The 24,109-nt window shown below is 25.9% G+C and overlaps 1 protein-coding gene across 2 annotated transcripts; it reads right to left on the reverse strand.

Annotated features, from left to right (window-relative positions):
• Positions 1 to 772: 772 nt before the first annotated feature.
• On the reverse strand, positions 773 to 23,357 carry LOC114132793 (fatty acyl-CoA reductase 1). Of its 2 annotated transcripts, XM_027998370.2 has the most exons (10): positions 23,209 to 23,357; positions 22,282 to 22,727; positions 11,171 to 11,430; positions 5,389 to 5,640; positions 5,138 to 5,283; positions 4,946 to 5,058; positions 4,660 to 4,852; positions 3,665 to 3,907; positions 3,116 to 3,373; positions 773 to 2,921 (listed from the first exon to the last, which is right to left on the reverse strand). In XM_027998370.2, the coding sequence occupies exons 2-10, from the start codon at positions 22,301 to 22,303 to the stop codon at positions 2,729 to 2,731; spliced, it is 1,680 nt and encodes a 559-aa protein (XP_027854171.2). In that variant the 5' UTR covers positions 22,304 to 22,727; positions 23,209 to 23,357; the 3' UTR covers positions 773 to 2,728. The 2 variants fall into 2 exon arrangements, with proteins under 2 accessions (XP_027854171.2, XP_027854172.2); XM_027998371.2 differs by lacking the exon at positions 23,209 to 23,357 and having other exon boundaries at positions 22,282 to 22,730.
• Between the last annotated feature and the right edge of the window lie 752 nt (positions 23,358 to 24,109).

Below are 24,109 nucleotides of genomic sequence, written 5' to 3' on the forward strand. Positions count from 1 at the left end.
TTTTATACAATTAAGACTAGTTCTAAGTGAAACAATCTAACTTGCCGGTAGGTAACAATTATTATAATAGGTACATTTTATAAATTGGGTCAATTAAAAGATAATTTTATATTTTTTGTGATCATTAATTTGTTTAAAAAATATATTTTATATATACTATCTATCTTAAGTATTTCATAAAAAAGAGTTCAAAATCAATTAAAATCCAATACAATATAAATCGTTTGAATTTTTCTTTCTTTTAATGACCGTGTTAAAATATTTGACGAAAATTTCAAAAAATTAATTAACATTGATTTATCGACTGTCATGACGTCCTTTGTATTTCTTTAAACAAAGATAATAATGCTAAAATATTTTACAAAATATAATGATTTAAAAAAATATAACAAAATACTTCTTAAACAAAGCTCATAATTGTAACGAAAGCTGTAAACATATTTTAATGGAAAGAAACCAGAATCAAACGTAGAAATACTTTTTCTAAAGAAGAACGTATTGGAAATATTTTGTTTTCTAATAAGACCAAATTTAAAAACGAAGTGTTAATTATTCTTATAATGAGCGCGTTTATTGATTGTTCAACTAAATAAATAAATTGACATGACTGTTTAAATGCGTGTGTGATAAATTTCAATTTTTTCTGATATATTAAATGAATTTATTCATTTAAAAAAACAATGAATCTTCAAGCTAAGTAGTGATCATCTACATATAAGATTTGGAAGCAGAATTTGTTACGAAAGTGATACATTAAAAAAAAAAAACAAAATTTAAAAAAAAATAGCAAGATCAAATGCATTTATTTAATCAAATTACATTTGGATTAAAACAATAAGTAATAGTTGATCATAGAATACTTAGATCTAGAACGGTGATTAAAAAATTAAAGAATGATGAAAACTAATACTCCTTCTCATTTAAAATATAATTATTGGCATAATGTAATTTATATAAACATACATTTACAATATTATTATATTATTTAATGAAATTAATAAAATATTCGTAATAATTATAAAAGTTGTTTTTAAAAAATTCCAATTAACCTAATATTTAGTATTTCTTATGAGACATTCAAAAAACTCTTTAAAAAAAATATTACATCACATTTTTATGTATAAGTATACATCAACACAGAAGTAAAACTTATTTTTAATCATGCCGACTAACATTATTCTCAGCAATCATATCAAACCATTAATTGTTTTTGACTCAAGTGTCCAATATAAATTGTAGGAAATATGTAGGTAACTTAATTACTTGAACTTTAAACTTAAACACAGACTTCCTTAATATTTAAATTGCCTTTAAAAGATCAATTGCCGTTCTATTTTCTAATAAAAACAGACAATAATAATTATTTACAATCGTAATATATAAATCGGCTAGCGAAAATGTTTAGTTATACATTTCAATAACTATTTATTTATTACATGAAACCATGATATAAATAATGAACGGGGGTACAAATGGACGTAGTCGTTTCGACGTATAAAAAATAAACACATATCAATCAATAATTATTTGTAGTAAATTAAAAAAAAATATTATTATTATATTCCCAATATATCAGTATTAAAATATATCAAGAAAAATTAAAAAAAATTATAGTTTAATATTAATTCAAATTAAGTGTTATAGGTATTTTCGGTGATTTTATGAATAAATTATATTTTATCGTACCTTTTGGTTTTTATATAATATTATTTATAAATTATTAATTATAAAATTAAATATTTTATATACCTACATTTTTGTCGTACCTAGTATAATAAATATAATTAGTATAAATAACTGTTTTATTTGATTGATTTATATATTTTTTTACGTCTACACGGATACGTCTTTTAGAAATTAACAATTATTGTGTATATCTTCTTGAATAAATTACTAATGAAAAACGTCGTATTACAAAAAACCTTAGTCATAAAAATTAAATATTTCATGAATTTTTAATAAGTACAAAATAATTTATTGATCAATATTTGTGATGTTGTCAAGTAAAATCATTCCATGTAAGTATAGAAAATGATAATATACACATTTCATGAAAATTAAAATTGCCTATGATTATTTATAAATCGTAATATACTTAAAAATCACAAAAAAATCGTTGATTATTTATTTGTATAAATAGAAGACAGAGGTTGTATTTGTGTTTTTTTGCGTGTAATAATATAATACCTTAATAATTTTTTACTAAAATTAAAATATATGCTCATATCTTTTTTTTTTTTTTAAAATAAGTAGCAAAATGTATTCATGAATTAACGTATAAACTTTAGTTGTTGGTATTTTAAATTTTTATTAAACAAATATATAAAGAAGTATAATATACTATAATATAGTATAACATATTATGTTATATTTCTAATAATAGTGTTAGAACCATCAATGATAAATAATCTAAAAAAAGAAATAAAATAAAAATATGTTTATATTTTTATTTTAAATATAAAATATATTAAAATACTTTGTAACTTAAAAATATAACTAATAATACATTAATGTATGGTTAAAACCATTTTTGAATTGTAATGTAATCTATACACTTAAAAATATTAAAAATATAATTAAAAATAAACAGAGATTCGATTGATTTGTCAGTGTTAAAAATATTAAATGTATACATTGTTTCGATTTTATATTTTTTTATATTAAAAGATTGTAAGTTAGGATTGTTTATTATCGTTAAAATAAAATAATAATAACGCATAAAGAATTATTAAAGTTCTTTGTTCAATATCGGTCCAACGGTAGCGTCACTGCTGATTGTTGAAAAAATTGACTTGAAAAATAACCGTATGAGGTTCAATAATAATAGTCCAATTGCTATAATTGTATCAGACCATTTGAATAAAGTCCATAACAGTAAACCAAAGAATAATATTTTGGCGATTATATCAACAAAGTACATTCTGAAACAAATAATATTAAATCATAATTAATTGGTATTATAAATTCAATAATATAGACAAACGATAAAATACCCAATTACGAACTTGTATTCTGCATAACATTGTTAAAGTAAGTATTCTTACTCATTTGTTGTGTAAATAGAACAATTGGAAAGACAAATTAATTTTAATACTTGATTATGTTTAAAACTTACATTTTCATATGAATTCTAGCTCTAGGCAGTGTGTCTGGAGTTTCTTTTAAAATATAAATTCGAGCAGCCATAATACAATCTCTAAAGTAATTTCTTATGTCCATATCGTTTCCATCAATCTTGTACTCAAACTTCTCTCGTGGATTCATAACTCTTCTCATATAATGGACATGTTCATTTCTGAATTCCCATTGGTTGTTAGCGTAGTATTCAAACACCTCAAATCCTTTGTTTATTCTGTCTTGAATACGAACCAGACTTTGAAAGAAAAAAATGAAATGCGAATTAATCTACTATTTTAAATCCATTAGTGTTTGACATTTTGTGACATTCTAAAATATTATATAAATTCTGAATGGCTCTCATAATTTCATTAATAAGGTTTACTGTTTGAAAATATTTAAGAAATAAATGTGTTCAATAGAAATCTATTTCTTCAAAACTTTTTATTATCAATATATAATATAACACACATTTCACGAATAGAATTTAAATTTTTAATAAAATATAAAACGTAATTTATTATATTTAATTAATTATTATTCTTACCATGGTTTATTACCAGACATATAAATAATAGCATCTAAAAAGTAAGCTGGAATAGTGTGTAAAAAAAATACACATATATTGTGTACCAGCTTACTGCTCTTCATACTACCACCAGGATACCATACTGCACCATTCAATGGTACTTCAGTAGTAACAATACTTTTTCCAATGTCTATAATTTCTTGCCATGTTACTCTCCATTCTTGGCTGGAAGTTAAGTGGCAAATTGTTCTAGTGGTGTCACTAAAATAAGCAAAAAAAAAAAAAAAATGTATTTTAAATAAGTTTATGTTACAGTTACACAATATGAAAGAGTATTCATTACAAAATTATAAAAACATTAAGATAAACATCAAAGAACATAATATTATAGTATATTACTATATTAGTACAATAACAATTTATAAGCTATTAAGTTTAATTAATTTAATTGATAAGAATATAATATAATAGATATGCGTGTATGAATTTCAAATAAGAGTAAAACAATTTGTAAATATATTAATTTAGAAATTTAATTTGTCATGTATAGTAGAAGAAATAAACTATTAAAATGAAAATCATAATTGTTTTTATTTATTATAGGAAGTCGACACAAAATTAATCGGAGCGAATCTATCATTTTTTTGTTGATAATCTATACAGAATATACACAGATCGATTAAAAATACAGCGATAGGTTATGTAAAAATAAATGTTAAATAGTATATCTGGAAAATTAATGCATTTTTATTAATAAATTGTTTGAATTATTTCTATGAATATAATGATGACTAGTAAGTTAACTATTATTGATAAGAAAATATGAAGTGAAATATTATACATTTATATTATAATTTTTCGAGAAGTTAATGATTTATGCAGAAAAAAAATTTAATATGTATCATTCAGGAAGAAGTTCTCTATTTCAAATAAATTACAAAATATATAAATAAGTAAGTTCCAATCGGCAGGTATCCCAAATAAATATTCGAATAAATTTCTTGTTTGCTTACTTGTTGCTTATATAATTCCATGTAAGTAATATTATGCCATTAACAGTTATATCAACTGGTAAATAATCGGCGTAACCTTGATTGTTGCAGAACATTGTACGAATGACTCCTTTTCCGGCGCCTATCAGCAAGCCCGTCGGACCATTAATATTGTCTGTCCATCCCGGGAGAGGCTCCTTCCATATCGGTATGACTATAACGGTAACAAACGTAAAAGTGTAAATAAAACTGACGGATATTCGTAAATCATAAACGCGTTGCTAATAATAAAAAAAAAAACACTGACCAATGGATGGGCGAGCGATTATGCAAGGCATTCCAGCTTCAATTTGTTCCACTACTAAATGTTCAGAAAGACATTTTGTAAAAGCATACGAGTTTGGAAAGCTACCGAGAACCCTGTAAGGAAATAAAAAAAAACATATATTAATGGAAATCGACAAGAGGTGTAATTATTACTTTCAACACGAAAACTCACTCTTTAGATATCGTTTCTACAAAAGATTCGTCCAACATTTCCATACTTTGGATTATTTTATGCGGATCGGTTGGCGGCGGATACGCCTTTTCGAATAACACTTTTTCGTCCAAGTGGCAGTAAGAAGTCGACACGTGCACAAATACCTGTGTAGATTTTAAACTCATTTAGTCCCAATTTAATTCGTTCTGACGAAGATATTGTCATGTTATTGTTATGGGCAAACGTAGACTTGTACAAAAAAACCGAACCTGTAAATTTTTCATTTCTTTGGCTAAATCCAACACCATTTTTGTGCCTCTAGTATTGAGCAAGACGGCTTTCTTCAGTGCCTCGTCGAACCGAATGGTGGCCGCGGCATGATAAACGATTTGCACGGTGTCTGCTAACAAACGACGGTCCGACTCGTTGATGGCTAAACCTGGTTCACTCACGTCACCGGCTATTGGGTACACTTTATTTAATACTTCCACACCACGTAATTCCTTCAGATGGTCGAATAACTAAAACAGACATAAAGGTGGTTGTTAAAAATGAGATTGTAAGTAACGCGTGTATAGATCCATTATTCGTAATACTTTCGTATCACGTGCAATTAATTTGAACCTAAAATCAAATTTTCGTTAGAGCGGCAATGTATCATAGTAATCAATATATGAACTGGTTTTCCACTATATTAAGGAGTTACGACTTTAAAACTTGATCTATAGTCACAATTTAAAATACATTATATGTTAAATTTAACTTTAACGACGTAGTAACTATTGCACGTTTTAAAAGCCACAATATTATAATGTATTAGTAGTGAAACCTCTATTAATGGACACTTCCCAATAGTGGACACTATAAAATTCCCTGGCAAAAATGTATGTAAAAGGGTTATAACCTCATAATAGTGGATACTGGACACTCATATTAGTGTACGTAGACATTAAAAATTGGTAGCAAAATTAAAAACTACTTCTTATAAATGGACGCAATACAATTAGACATTAGTAGGTACATATCGAAAATGTCTAAGTAATAAAAGTACTATATTTATCTTTTATAAGTACATTCCGTTCAAATTTTATCTTATCTTAATAGATACAGGATAATATATATATATTTTTTTTAATTGTACATCAACATTTTTATACTCTCTTTTTAATGCACACATGTATGTACAATAAATAATAAATACCTACATTAATGTAACAGATAATATCAATTTGAATATGATGTATATATACTTAATCTAACTTTTTGTATATGCTTTGTAATTTTTTTATAATAGCACCTCCCTAAAGTGGACATTTCTTAATTCCCTATGGATGTATACTACATAGAAGTTTCACTGTACCATAACTTGTCCAATATTATATGTTATCTTATTATAATTATTATTATGATTGATAAGCAAATATTACAGTTCAACCAAGGTAGTATACTCGTATAATATTATGAGTATTTTTATTTTACCAAGCATACAATGAAGAATAACTGAAATCTTTATATGATATCTTCTGTAAATTATAAATATGATTTGTTTAAAATAAATATTTTACTAAAAAATGTGTAATTGAAATTTAACAAGACATTTAAAAACGACCTACATTATCTAATACAATATAACACAAGACTTAGAACTTTATGCAGTTGTTTATTTCTTAAGGAAATGCATATTATTATGTCAAAACTAATATGACACAGATTTATTTTATATTAGGTATTACATCTCAAATCTTAAATGTATGTAAACATTTAAGTTGTGTTGTTATACAAATTTTATCGAATACCTACAACCTCTTCAAATGTTTTCTTAAATATATTCAATATTTTGCTTTTTAGGATTTCGTTGAATAAATTTTTATTATTTATTTTTACATATCCGTGAGGTTTTGAAATAAAACTCAGAAATTATCTTATTAAATTTTAACTAATTTAACTAAGATAAGATTTTAACAATATATTAGTATCTAATTGAGTTTTAATATATATATATATATATATATATATAAACTATGCATATATTTATACTTTAAGGAGATCGATTACCATATATTATAATTGTAGTTAAAATTAAAATTTTATTTGTTAATTTAACTAAATTGAAGAGCTAAGATTTAATAGTTTGTCATCGTATTTTATTTTTATAATTATAATTTATTTGTCTTGTTTCTCTAATATATAATAATAAAATATATTTGTGACTGTTATATGTATAAATATAGGTATGTATAATGTTTATTGTATGTACATGCGTCATTGATTGTCACAATAGGAACTCTGGACTTCTGGTGCCAAAATTGTTTTAAGTGGACCAATACCTATTTATAAAAGATAGTCTCATTTGGATTTTTATTAGATTCTCTGAATGACAAATTGGTGTTGAATCTATATGCTTATAAAAATATTTTGATATTATTTTTACACAGCTGTAGATACGATACTTCTTTAATCTAGGAACTTGATTTATCAATGATATTATTTTCTTCCTGAGTTTGCGTGTATGATACTTTGAATTTTCAAATTATTTTAACAAAAGTAGCAATCAAAATCAATTATTTAATAATCTGAGCTGATTATAGGAACTTTCATTATTTACTTAACTCGATACATGGCAAATAAAAAATCTATTTTATAAGTGTATAATATTATTAATATTAAACACTGGTAGATTATAGAACAAAGAATTATAATCAAAAAATACCATTCTAAATTCTTGAATTATGATATAAACAGAATCGTAATTAGGAGTTTTTCACTCAGAAATTACGAAAACAAAATAAATTTGGAAATTTTAAGAACAATTTTTGTAATAAAATTAATTTATATACATTTAATAAAATAACAATTAAAATGTTTTTGATTTGTGACTCAGAATTATATATTAATAACTGTATTATCATAATAATTATTGGTGGTAATTAGATCACAAATTATGAAAATATGTTTAATACGGCTCATGTATTAATACCAATGATAATAATAAATGATAATAATATAAATTATGATAACAAATTACAAATTATAAAAATATAACATTAATAAAATCAAATAAATAATTGAAGTTATGAGAGGATTCCAGCCACCTACAACAAACAGCCCCTCCCTCATAAATTCGTTCCTGAATATAAAATATTATAATTTTCAATAACATATAAATTAATAAATAATAGAATACTGCGTACCTACCTAAATTATACGAAGTAATATGGATGATAAAAATTTTAAATTTTTTAATAGATAGACTGTTTACTATTATAAATTATAGTATGTATTATGGTAGGATGATAGGTACCTACCTTTCTACCTTAAAAATATCAGATAATTTAATGATTTTTTTTTTTTTTGTTAACTCAGAACGGTTGAACTTAATTATCTTAATAATGAAAGTGATAGATTGATAAAATTAACTGTTAAACAATGTCAGCTAATAACTAATTAGTTAAAAATAAAATGATAGATGGTTAGTATAACGAGTGACTAACAGCAATCATAATAATACCTATATATTGGACTATAATATTATTACACATTCTGCTAGCATGATTTGTTAAAAAGTTTGAAGACATAATTATAGTAGAATGATTGTGTGAATATTTTTAAGGATATTTCGTAACATTATAAATTATATTTTACATTTTTCGAATACCTATTTATTTGATATCTTAACTTCATTAGTAAAGTGTAATTTAGACACTACAGATACGATTATTTATATTATTTGTTTCCTTTTAGTACACATTTAAGTTTATTTTATCATAATTCATAGCTACCTAATAAATCATTTTAAAATCAAAACAGTCAATAAACTATTTTTATCATAAATTTCATTTGTATATGATTCAATTATTCAAAAATTAGTTAAATCATTTTACATTGGTTAGTTAAATATTTCTTATTAAATAATTTATTTTATTGTTGTTATTAAAACAAATATTTACAATCTGTTTTCACTAAATACAATATACAATATAGTAATACGTACAAAAAAAGATACAAAGACAAATTGATAGAAGGTTCATTAAAACTACTTCAAATGTTACTTCTCCTTAGGATTTATGTTAGGTATATTTGTTTTACTCTTAAACTGTATCAAATAATTATGTAAAAATATTAAATATTAAACATGTACAAATGTACATAAACATTGATCGCAACGCATTTATGTATGTATATAAACTATTTTGAGTGACAAAAACATTCAACTTCAGCCCTAAATTTAAATTGGATAAAAATTAAAATAAAAATTTACAATAAAATTAAATAAGATGGTTATTTTTTCTGTTTGTGACCAAAAAAAATCCAAAAATCTAATACCTATAAATAGCTTAAAAAATTTAAAATTAGCGTGTTTTTGAAATTATACAATGTGTAAAAATTGATAATTTAAACATTTGGTTAAATATCAAAAATCTACGATTTTAATTACAATAAAATAAAATAATTGTTTGAATATCGTCAAAATTTAAATTTTGGGCGCTCATAAAAAATATTTAACAAGTAATAAATTATGTTTAATCTTTTTTTTATTTCACTAAGAACCATTTATTAAGTTTTAAATTTTTTTGACTAAATAAAATTTTTTTTATTACCAATAATTGAAAAAAAGAACTGAAAATGTTTCATTCCTATAAATAATTTAAAAAGATACATATTTCTAAAATTTTAAGATGAATATAAAATTTGTTGAAATTTTAAGTGTCTTCAAAAAAATAAAACGATTTTTTCGAAAACTAATTTTGCGTTTTTCATAATTGTGTTTTTATTTTTTCCCGGCGATTTGGAAAACTAAAGTAGGACATTTTTTTTAACCCCCTCAAAATACCAATTGGATTCGCTTTCCACCAGAGATAATGCTGAACTTAAAAATCGAAGTAGTTTTACTGCTTTAAAAGGTAATTACAAACAACAATTATTAATAAAATAGAAATATAATAGAATCTAATATTTAATAATTTCAGATTTTATTCTTACTTTTGAATGTTTTTATAGGTATTGTGGTAAAATATTTTAAGAGAATACCAATAGCTAAATGAAAGGTAATCTTTGTTCTTTATTAGATATCTACCTACTTTTTATATTTTGATTATATAAACTTTATTTTTATTTAGGAAACCCGTTGGTATTATTAACAGGTACATAATAAAATATCTTATAAAATCAGTTGTAGTTATTGAGTAAAATATTTCAATTTATTTGGTTTTTTGAGACAATACCATACAGGAGAAATCGAATGCGTATATTCTATAGGCTACAATAGTATAATTATATCGATTTATAAAGGTATTAGAATACGTACATTATAATAAATGTTTTTATAATACTATAAGTTACATTATTGTATGATAATCTAAGAAATTTGTGTTTTGATCAGTCAAACGAAGTTTGTTAATGGTTTAATCTAATAGGTTTTAAAAAATTACACACTATTATTGTTCTTCGAAAGAATATTAATCAATGAATTGAAATATAGAAAGTAAATTATCGTTTTAGCTGTTGGCAATTAAATCCTAATGTTTGTTAAGATATATATCTTATATTAATATATTATATGTATAACAATATAATAAATGGGTACCATAATTAGATATTTTTATAGTATTTTTTTTAAAAGGCAAAGAGTGTTGTAGACTGTAATTAGATAATATATTTTTTTTAAATCTTTATTTCTTTATAAAAATTATTAAATTATTAGGTATGTATATTGTATAAGGATTTAATATCCTAAAAAAGAAATAATCATGTATGATTAATTTTCTATAATATATATTATAACAACAATTTGAAAATTATTGAACTTATAAGAAGTAAATGATAATAGAATATAATGTATATTTATTGAATTATGTATACAAATTATTCTAAATAATTAGCTACCTAAAAAAGCTATTTATAATTTTAAAAGAAAAGTAGGTACTTATGCACAATTTGAAAAACTTCTTGATTTGGAAATATGAAATTAAAAACTATTTTATAAGCATCTAGTTAATGAAAAAATGTGAAAATAATAATGATAATTAATAAATATTGTTTTTATAAACTTACCACAGATGAGAAAATAGTTTCCACTCTTTGTTTAGGATTGCTACCTTTTTTTGTTCTGAGTAACAAATAAATTCTTTCGATGTCTGGACATTTCCTTAGAAGCTTTTCGACTAAAACTTTTCCGAGAAATCCAGATCCACCAGTAATAAAAATAGTTTTACCAATAAAAGTCTTAGAGACTCGATCAGGAAGATTACTTAATTCATCTGGAAGTACAGGTGGCTTATAATTTAAGAAACCTTCTTCGAACGAAGCCATTTCTGAAACAACAAATAAATTATTAATGCGATAAAGTAAAATATACATATTAAATACATATTAATTATATAATATATATATTATGTGACATTTGTTTATTAATATCAAAATGACTGAGTGATAGGTGAATATTTTATTTGTCATCTTTAATATTTTGCGATGGATGGTAAAGAGAAAAGGGCATTCTCTTAAACTCATTATCAAGGTTTTTAGCTTCAAGGTTTTAAATTGTATATGTTCATACTAATATATAGTCACCAACAAGTATAATTCTCATAGTTTTAGTCCTATCATCATAATTATATTTTTTAAGTCATATAATAAGAATAATAGTCGAATAACCGCAATTATTCATAAAACGAGACACATAACAATGGACAACCATAAATTAAAGAATACAATAATCTAGCGATGTGTAATTGTTGCAAAAGATTATTTGTATTTAAAGTTGATGTTTTCTTATATTAGTCATGTAGGTATTGTAATATTTAATATTGTTAAGTACAAAATTATAGTATGTAAATTTCAGTATAGAACTAAAGGAAAGATACTTCAAAACTTAAAAGAAGTTTGTAAAATAAGTTATTTTACACAGAAATATTTTTATCTAATGTCATAAATGCAATAAATCGTCAAAACCATTTTATATATATTTTAATTTATATATGCTAATGATTTATGTAAAATAAGTAGTGTAGATTAAAGTGGAAATTTAAAGTAAAATTAAAACGGCGCCAACATGTAAAAAAGTATTGTAAAATTATTACTATTATATATATTGTAAAATTCAGTGTACTTAAAAATTCATAAAAGAAGATTTTACCAATATTCGAAATTTGTATCCGAAGAAAAAAACACCTCTTAATACCGTAATTATTTCAAATGAGAGGATTTTACTAAAACAAAATTAGGGAAGTTGTATTGAGGCGAGCGAAAACAATGGTGACAACGCACATTATAATATTATATTATATACAATGTTCGTATAAACTATAATTATTATTTATTCACACATATAAGTGAATGAAAATGATTTAACAGTATAAATAGAAACAATTGCAGTTATTCGAATATTACAAAATTAATAATTTACATTTTCATTAATAGGTACAATCGTATGAATTAAGAACTGTATAAATATTAATTTTTATATAAGTGATTAATGATTATGTTTTATGCAAGTGCGTATCTTATGAATTATAATAATATTGAAGTACCTATGTAGTATGTATAGGAAAAAGCGTTTAAATTAGAATAAGAAGTAATTATTTTAAAAACCATCATGGCCAATTTCAAAAAATTCGAATATGCGTTTTATACAGCAAAAATTTCGTGCTTCCAAGACGCGTGAGACTTTGTTATTAGTTCTTAGGTTTTACCGATAGATTTGATGTAAAAAATCAAAATGTCATCAAAGCATATCTAAAATAATTTATAATCAGGCGTATCACAGCCAATCTCAAAGTATCCGAGCTTGCATCATACATATAAAATAAAATATTTCTCTAAAACATCTTATCAACTGTGCTAATAAAAAAAATTTACGTTGCGTGGTTATATTTTGTTAAATTTTAATACTTTAAATGTTTTAATAGAATAAGACAAGTAATAATTAAGTCGAAACATATTTTGATAACTTTTTAAAAAATAGATGGTCACAAACAAACAACTTTTTTAGAGTAGACTCATTAATAAGTGGTAAATAAACACAGTTTGTTTTATTTTAATATAATTAAAACATTGTGAAGACTTCATGAAGCCAGAGAACTGGTATCATAACGATATTTTCATTGAATATAATATTGATATACCTATAATCTTACTTTTTAAGGGTATTATTGTTACAATACAATATTTAATACAATTATGATAAATTGGGGAGTATGTTGCTATCTAACGATTTTAAATATACTGAAGTAGAGAATATCTCAAAAAATAACATCAAATAAAATGTAAGTTTCAATTTAATATTGAGTGTAAACTGATAAAAAGGTATATTTTGAATGGACAAAATGAATAACGTGTTAAAACAACTGTAATAAAGAAAATAAAATATTTATTTTGTTGTATTATTCATTAAATTATAAAACAAAACCATATTTTTTCTGTGTTTCGAGAAATTTATTTATTTTATCCTTATTAAGGACTGTCTTAAGTTTAAAAACTACATTATCAAGACCAATTCCACTAATTTCAAGTAAAATTAATTTTTGAGAAAGATAAAATACACGTTTTACAGTTAATTATTGTCCATATAATACTAACATTAAAAATTCCTAGTAATACAATACAATTTGTTCCTCCCGAAAATTTGAGTAAAATTAAATTGGCCATTAGAAAAAACCCTTAGACAACATGACAGATAATTGACATTATCAACAAGATTTTTTTACCTATACCGATTGAATAATACGTTAGTTATTAATTAGCACTGTGCCACTGTACTAGAATACTCTACGTGGCAAAATTTAAAGTGTGTATGATTGTAGTATACTCATAATAGTTAAAATTATTGTTTATTCTTTATTTGTTTAAATCTGGTGGACATAGGTCTTCTACGCTGAACAAATATAATAATATTATAACGTCTCCTTCATGACCCGACGGTCATGGCCAATGAGCAAAGTTATTCGGTCTTTATACTGATCTCTATTATATATTATCTACCTACTACGAATACGTAGAACATCGCGCGTATATAAAACAGTTGATCGTGTTTCCTACTCGCTTTCACCCATTGTCGGATTAAACGAGTGGAAACGAGAGAATAACGATGTACGCATAATATACCTACTACCTATGTGGCTATGTACTCGTAATAGTTTTAGTGTAACGAACCGGGACGTGTACCTAGACACGACTCACACGAATTAGAAAATAATGTGTTGTGCGCAAAAGCCGATGGCCAAAGATCGCGGTGAAGACAACGTCAAAAACAAAAGTAAAAAAAAAAACGAAATAGCAGAAATAAAATAAACAGAATTCAAAAGGCTCGTCCGTGGCCCAAGACGACGACCGCGATGAAGCAGCATACTCGCAACGCCTAATTCGGACAATTTTCGGTCGTTCGTAACAATCGTTGCGCTTATACGTATTATACGCATAATACCCATATAACCTAAACCATACAGACGGTACACCTAACACACAAGAAACGGTATACGCACATGTGTAGTTTAATATAATCGTTGTGCGCGTTCGTCGGTGGCAAGAGAAAGTCTGCCGGGGTGACGCGAGTCACGAGTCACGGGCGTTATTCAATGAAATCCTTACTGGGCTCGTGTATGCGTATGAGCACGCACAATAGAATATTATATAGGTACGTTACCGGAAATCTGGTAAAACACACCGGTTTGTCGCAACCTATATCGGCAATAATAGTTATAATATAGGTAACTACTATTTATGACACGGGTCCGTTTCGAAATAATATAAACCGATAGGATAATGATGCTTTCATTACGCGGTTGCGGAAAAAATCCCGTCACAGTGACATTTCTCCGTCATGGCTAAATTATTATATACATACGATTTTGGATCAGCTATCTATTGCGATTTACGGCTGGTTGGTTTGTAATTGGATATAATACATTATAAGGTGTACCTATATGCCTATAATGAGTTTTTATGTTTGAAAACTGTCACTGGGAATACTGTTTTGTTTTCATTATCATTATTATTCACTTTTGGAGGACGTACGTGATGTTTCGATTCTCCGAGTCTTTCGTATTTGCACGATTAAAAATTTCGTAATATTACATTCTACATATAAGTTACAAAACATTATATTATCGTATGTCATTACATAGATTCATCATCCTAGTTTGTTAAAAAAAAAAAAAAAAACATTTTTTATTTTATAAAAACTGCCTATACCAGTCGGCAGTCACTGTCGTGCAATAAGTAAAAACGATAAAATTTATACTAACCTATTTATAGGAATTCAACAATAATAAACGTTTAAAAATAATACCGTGTTTATATTATATAAATGGTATAATATTTGTAGTGCAATTCATGTAAATAAAAATTATTTGATACAGGTATAACGAGTGTACTTAATTATAATACATTCATTTTATAAAGGTATCAAAACGTTCTAGGCTATAAACAGTACTCATAACATACATTTTCTAGAACGTTATGATGTTATAATTTATTCTGGTTATTTTAATTTATGCACATATGTAATAGTTGCAGTCAACATTATTTTGCTACCTATTGATAATATTATTTACAATCTACATAAATCACTACACGTTTAATAGCAAATTGTTTTTCTTTTTTTTATTAAATCCACAGTTGAATAATTTATTATCTATACGGATACAGTAGACTTAATCCAATTTGATTAACTTCTAAAACAAAAAAAATATATATAATACATTTTTATATACCTAATGATTAATGGCCAACAAACTTGATAATAATTAATTTAAAAAATGAGTATATAATATATTACTAGCTGTAGGTACCTACTGTTGGCTGTATTATTTTAAATCTTCCAAATATCCTAAAATTTACTATATGAATTGAGCTCCTATATAAAATAAAACTAATTCGTGAAACTTGTTTTATTCTCCATGAGTTTTATTAAAAAGACTCAAATAACGTAAGAAATTTACCGTCGAGACATCATGAGGGCACCCCACTTAAGCATTTTTACTTACACAAACTTTCTATTTAAATCGTATAAATAAATAAAAAAAAAAGGTGAGTTTGACACACAATAAATAATAAATAAACACCTATATGAGACATATAAATAAAGCTGAAATAAGGAGACGTGGTCTCCGCTAAATAAATTTTAAAGTACATAGATTTTAAAAGTGCACATAACCCCACCAGCTGATATCCCAAACATCCAACTACATACAGTAATTAGTTAAATAATAATATTTATACTAATGTTGCGTATATATGAGAAATTACTGAGGTACGTTTAAAATTTGTCAATATTATATATATATAATATATATGCATATATACATATTTACGAGGATATGAGAGTGCTTAAATATTGTATTAATACATCACAAGTCCTTCTTCACATTATTATATAAGTATAAGAACCTAAGTACCTAACTAATTATATTTATTGTCACTTATTTTTTTGTCTAGTAATCGTTTTCAAATTTGATAGTGGCTTACAACCATACTCGTATTTCTGAATTATGTTACTACTAATTTTGATGTGTAATAAATCTACAATGTATTGATATAACAACAATAGAATCACACACTACTACACAATATATATTATTATACCATCGGCTATCCAAATTTATCATTCATCATTCCGAAATATAACACTAGAGGGCATGAACACAATATTATTACAAACGAGTACCTACATATATAGACACCTAGATTGATTTTTAATCGGTCTTTTAAATTCGGCAACTTTGATTTATTAACGATAATGCAGAATTGCCTATTCATTTTATGCCTAACTCGTATCTAAGAACATGTTGTACAATAATGTGAAGAAATAAATAAGGTGACCCGAAGGTTCATGATAAAAATTAGTTATTATGTCATTTAAAAAAAATAATAATTATTATTAGTCTTCATGGCTTGGGTACACGAGAGAGTATACAATATATAATATTATTATTTTTTGATACATAAAACATGATAAAAAAAAAATTTACTAATACTAATAGTGTATTATATTTTGCTTTTCCATAAAATAAAATCATTATATGAATTATATTAAAGTAAATAGATACTTATAAAAAATATAAACTTTTTTAAAATATTTTTTAATTTGTACCTGCACGAACAAAATATTAAATACGGTTTCTAAATTATCCTTAATTTTATACTGTAGGCATAAGAAATAATTTCATAAAGTCGTATACCTACTATGTTGTAATAACCAATACGCTGCCATGGTATCATATACAGATAAATGAAAATTTAAAAGTTTATTTTAAGTCTTAATAAATAATCTATAGTCCATAACAACTAACAATTATTAACTATTAGGTATAGTAGTATTTGGTATCTATCCAAATCAACTATTAAATAGTATATTATGCATTCTGTATAATAAATATGAAAGATTTTTTTAATAGTTATAAGAATATTCTAATATCTAATAATATGATATAATATTGATGATGAAATTTAGAAAGAGATTTATCTTGAAACCATACATCCGTAACGATAGTTAAACTGAAACTAGTAATTATTAAGATGATGGGTAATAGATGTATCTATATTTTACATATTTTAATAGGAATTATGGTCCAACAACAGTAGATATTTAGAAACTCGCCAGATACTTGTTATGTTGAAGCCAAATGTTTAGTACATTGTCGTCAGTTATATAATTTTATTAGATAAATAAATCTAAGTAATAAATATCAGTTTCTGGAAAAAATGTATAGTTCACTTTCTGATTGTAAATGTAAATCCTAATAAAATTATTAAAAACATGAATCAAACTTTTATACCTATTATAAAAATATGTTTTCTTCTTTATTCATTATCCGCTGTGTGTTACTTGCCATAACATTATAGGTAGGTAACTGATAATTCAAAAGATATATTTGTTTTTAGCATTATTTTTCTCAAACGATAATGTAAATTTTTGCCTTTCTAATTCTGCTAATTTTACAATATAGTCACATAATTCTATTTACAAATATTTTTATGGTTCCTTTACAATAGTAGGTACAGCATATAATTGTATAATGTGATAAATATAAGAGGACTAATATGAGAGGATGCTATTCTATAGCATTAGAGAAATTTCACGCACAATAATTGTATAAAATATGTGTTAATTGTTTAGCTAAGATAAAATGCGTACCTATTCCTTAATATTTTTGAAAATTTATTTTTTATTTTCATGTAATTATACTTTCTAAAATTAAATGAACTTATAGTATCTATTGTATTTCTTTAAAATCTGCGTAACATAACCAATTAAACTCCGTTAGTTTTAAGTTTCAACATAAAAACATAAAGTATACAAAATAGTATTCAGATGAACATTTCAGCATAATTAATCTACTGTAAAAATCAATTGATAATATGTTTGCTAATATTATGATCGAATCGTCTTACCATCTTTGTTTTATAAATTTGTAACATTGAGTATTATAATTATTTTGTTTTATTATTATTGAGTTTCAATTCCTTTAAGTACTAATAAATAACGATGGGCACTTCTGTTATTCACCATCCCATACAATAATCTCCTTTCTCTCTTTGGACTCTGTGAGCAGATTTCAGTGTACTGATTTCAATCTACAAAACGTGATGTCGCTGTTGCGTTAAGTTATGATAGTTATAACAGATATGTATTGTTATGACGTCCTCTTAAGTAATCTTAAATTTCAAAAATTGAAGTGGCCATTATATCAAAAGCTTATATTTAAATTAGATAGTTGTTTTTTGATGTATAAATCATGTTTACATCTTGTATGATAGTTATCGCTGAGACTTTTTTTTAACTTCCTACGTCCTACCTAGGTAAGACTATAACTAGTTATATTAAAATTATTTATTTTCTTAAATGCATAATTATATAATTTTTTAAATATAAATACAATTTTAAGTTTAATTAGATATATTTTCCATACCATTAATTTAATTAATTATTTAATTTTAATAACCATGTATGTATCTGTAGGTACACATTTGTACATATCTGTAAGACACGATTTTATATGTGAGGCTATTTATATTGGTGCATAATCGATAACTAATTAACAGTTTTTTGAAATATCTACGTCATACAGAATACAGTTAAATTACCAATTAAATAATGTCTTATAATAGTGCTTATATAATATTATAAATACGTAATATTAGAATAGTGTAGTATACTTGTTTGTATAAAAAAAAATATATCAATTATTATTTATTAGCATTTTAAGTAACAGACAAACAAAAAATAATAAATTGATACATATATTTTTTACTAACTATAAATATTCAAAATATGAATTAATTTTAATGAACCTCATTACTTATAATATTGTGTAAGATAAAGTGAAATTGTAGTTTATGTTTATTTGGATTATTTAATGGTTTGTTACTTTTCCATTCCAGTTTATAACTTCCTTAAACATTTCTTGGTATGAAATTATAAGTTTTAAAGGTTTTAAAATTAACCATTAAAGATCAGTAGGGTCGATAAAATTAGTAAATGATTAATTATATTTAATTGAACGATATTTTTTTTTAAATTATCTTCTGACACTGTACACTATAAAAAAATCTATTAATTATTCTTGTTAATAATTAGTGAGATTTTTCTTGGTATTTTAAACTATTTACTAATATTCATAGGTATAGTATAATTATTATATAATTTGGTTATTTTTTGGACATATTATTCTAGAATAAGTATTACTTCACTTTAGATGATTCTTTAATCTTTTTAATAAACTAAAAATTTTCATTTATCTATCAGAGTATTGAATATCTTATTTTTAGCATTTTAGATCTAATTTATCAGTAAAACTAATTTTGATTTACATCATATCAAAGATCTCTATTATAACTTATGGTTACGAATAACGGTCTATATGATTATATGAAACAATAATAATTTATAAAGTACAAGTAAGACTACAGTTATATAGTATATGATCACTATTAAATATATTGAAAGAAAAAAATCCTAGTCTAAGCTTATAATCAAATGATATTATTATTATTATTTTTTTTTATATATCAACACATTTTAATTTAAATCAATATTCTTTTATAATTTAACATATTATACCTTTATATTATGATTTATTTAAAATATATATATATATGTATATATTTAAAAATTAAAATAAATGATATTAAATTACAGGTTCAATCATTACACCAATCAATTATAACTTTATGAAGTCCGTTTATGTAATCGGTTAAAATAGTTTGTTTGGGAGCGTTTTGACAATCTATTTCAAAACATAATTACTTATCATCACGTAATAAACGATTTAATATTATAAATTATTTTTAATGATTTAATGAAACGATACTAATTATCAAAATATATTATATTGATATTTTCCTTTTAAAGTAGGTTATGTTTGGTGATTATCAGTGACCAATAATTATTATTTAATAGTTATTGATATGGAATGTTGACTTATTATGCCGTTAAGTTATGAATTAATTTATTAAAAGATGTTGAAATTTAAAATCAAATTTTTGATTAACTTTGTGTAGGTTCGTAATATTACAATGAAATGCAGTTAAGTCAATAAAACGAAATTTGGAAACATTTTTTTCTAAAACCACTACGATTTCCCCGATTTCATTTTCCGCTAAATATACATTAAGTTTTAAGCTACTAATTTGTTTTAAATGATCTTATTTCGTTTTCACAAATATTTTTTTTTAAATATAATTTTACACAATTTTATAAAAATCTTAAGAACAATAAATTGTGTCTTGAATACTTTTTTACGATAGAATATAACATTAATCCGATTTAAATTTTTTTTCTTTTTTTTGTTAAGTGGTACTAATATAACTATTTTAAAATTTGATCATCACGGATTACGGTACCTAACTAAATATAATGTAAGTAGCTTTTACAACAAAAAATTTAAAACAAACAGGCATAAAGTGTATTATTATTTACGTAGTCATATTCCTCTCAGTGCCTAACGTAATGAGGTAGGTAATACCTACCATATATTTTAGCAAAATAAAAATTCAGGTTAAAAAAATTATTTTTTGATTTACTTGATGATTTGCAACTAACTTATTAGTTACCTACTTATTTCTTTTCATAATGACATGATATTTTTTCATAAATTTAATACATTCAATTATCTATTATCGAGACAATCATTTGTGTTGCAATTAATTTCTACTACCATACTACTTTAAATATTGTTTTTCAATTCTTAACATATTATTATATAGACTTTATTGACAACACAGGTAAATTTCAGAAAATCAAATTGCAATAAATACAATAACATACTCAACCTGGTATTTTGCCAAATTTGTCAAGTAATAATGATAAATCCATGCGTTAATTATCTGAAATATCTATATATTAATATTGCAACCAATAAGCACCTACATAATACAATAATATTAAAATCGTTTTATTTTTTTATAGGATGGTAAATACACGATAGTATTGTATTTTGTATTCTATACTATCAATATAATATCAAGGCATTAATATTTCGCTAAATTACTATATATTTTTCACTCTCGTTAAAATAAAGACAGATTTCACGTATCGTACAAATAACATTGTGATTTGTGCGTGTTTTAAAAAGAAAACTCTCACATTCAATAAATAACATTAAGTGGGTTCCTACGTAATATCTCATTAGGAGCTGCGATTATCGTCGATTTCCAATATTATAAATGGAATAATATATAAAACTATAGTATGGCGCTAGAAAAACTACTCTAAACAAAACGTCCGCTTATGATAGTGGCTTGAAGACTGACTGAACGGGCCGAAGGAAATTGTGACTCTAGTCCCTGACACGTGTGTTATTCTCGGGGGGCGGAAAACGAAAACAAAATTATCAAACCAACGTCCTTTCTAGTGCGTCGTATAGAGAAACGAAGTATGGTCCATAAATATCGAAGTATAATGTGAATCGCAATATAATAATTGACATACTTGGTTTGGCGTGGTGTATGTGTATGTGTGTCATGTGTCAGTGGTGGATCTACGGAGGGAATATGGGGGACAGATCCCCCCCTTGGAAATTAAATCTTATTTTATAAATTTAGTAGAATAAAGCGTATACACCTAAACATGTTATGTACGAATATATTTTACATCCCCCCTATGAGAAAATCCTAAATCCGCCACTGTCGTGTGTCGTGTGCGTCCTGAAGCTACAGTTTAAACATACCTGAGGCTGTGTACTTGGGCATCGTGGAACCGCAACTGCTGCAACTATACGTATACCTCTTTACGGTGTTTTAGGCCGTCGAAATGGATGTCACGATGTCGTTGTTAATTGTTATTATTGCTCGCGACTTGTCGATTCGTCAAAAGCGCTCCCAACACCGACTTAAAGACGTGACGAATGAGTCGTGTGCGTGCGGCGTGTGCGGATCACTGTGGCGGTCTGGTGCTCGTGTACAGGACGCCGACCGCTGCAGACTCTTGGACGTTTCCAAAAGAAAGTTGAAACGATCGCTGAGTACGACGTATAATTATTGTTATATTATCATTGCCGTACATAATACAAACGCAATCGGGGGAACCGCGGCGCGAGACTGCACGTGGTGGGCGGTGTAAGCGGAAACCGAGGAGGAGGGGAGTCCCCGCTCGGAATGGGGTGTTGATAGGTACCTATATAATAGTAATAATAATATGATTAAACATTCGTGTGTGCTAGCGGTATGTGTATACCTTAGATCATATACCATGGATGGATCCACTGCGTATTATAGCAATACAAAAAATTGAAGCCGATATTAGCGACGAGTCACTGAATTAGGTGTTCAATATGCGCATGCGCAACGCAACTTATCGCAAATTTATCCATTGATGATTTGTTATCACATAACCATACTGTGGTCTATGTTTTGAATTTTGACAAAAAAATTGAACACAATTAATTAGTTAATAAGTAAGATATAAAATAATAAATTCCGTGATAGGTGATTATTATTCAATTCTGTGGTGATAGTAATCTATGGATAATTATGCGACGAGTTGCTTCGCGCATGCGCATATCGATCACCTAATTCAGTGACTCGTCGCTAATATCGGCTTCAAAATAATACGTAGTGGCTCCATCCATGGTATATGATCTAAGGTGTATACCTACATAACGTCGTCGTCGGTTAGGTCATCACATTATTACTGTGTCGGTAGAACAAGAGGTCGCGCGCGTCTGTAGTCGTACCTGTACGCGATTGTCGTTCGTCGTCTCTCTCCGTCTACCGTCGTGTCGCACTCTCACTCGCTCTTTCTCCGTCACTTTCCGAGTCTTTCTCTCTCTCTCTTTCTTTCCATCTCCGGCTGCGGTATAACCTTCCGCCACCGGACCCGCGTATATTAGAACAAAACACGTAATGCGTTCGTCTTGCACAGTTGCACACTCATAATAACAATAATAATGGATGTTATAATATTATACACACCAACTATACATGATGTATGCTGCGTGTTTGTGTGTGCTTGTATTATTATACATTATGTTCAAATATAATACGTATCTCGCAGCACGATTACGTAAATCGGTAACCACCGGTGCGGCGGTGCGTATTTAGACGGTGTGCGTGCGTCTCGCGTGACGAAATTCGCGAAAACGAGGAAGAGTCTCGCCGAATCGTGGAAATAACTGCCGCGAACACGTCCTATATACCGATACGCCGCCGGCGTCCGAAATAACAGAGAATAATTCGTTAGAAAAATCGTATACGCCTACCTGTCTACGCAGCGCCGACCACTGCGCAAATACGCGAAAAACGTTCGGTGGGGATAAAAAGCCACTACAACCTACCATAATATTCTCTATCGCTAATGTGCAATACTTAGGGTGATTCACCAAGCATGCCCTAGGTTTTATGTAATAATACTCGTTTGAATTGGAATTTTTATGTATACCAACTCGAATAACATATTTTCAAACTCTTGTGATTTCTTAGACCCACAAGGAGTACCTATACTATGACGATTTTTAAACGTAAAGCCTACAGTTTTACTGTAAATTATTTCTTTTGAAT

This window comes from Aphis gossypii, chromosome X (genome assembly GCF_020184175.1).
Source record: "Aphis gossypii isolate Hap1 chromosome X, ASM2018417v2, whole genome shotgun sequence".
In the NCBI taxonomy this organism is placed as follows: domain Eukaryota; kingdom Metazoa; phylum Arthropoda; class Insecta; order Hemiptera; family Aphididae; genus Aphis; species Aphis gossypii.

Coding starts and splice junctions, on each gene's coding strand:
- LOC114132793 (XM_027998370.2), bottom strand. CDS start 22,303: ATGCCCAAGTACACAGCCTCAG. Junction 5,284..5,388: donor AAGAAATGAAAAATTTACAG/GTTCGGTTTTTT, acceptor AAATCTACACAG/GTATTTGTGCACGTGTCGAC. Junction 3,374..3,664: donor ATGTCTGGTAATAAACCATG/GTAAGAATAATA, acceptor TTTCTTTCAAAG/TCTGGTTCGTATTCAAGACA.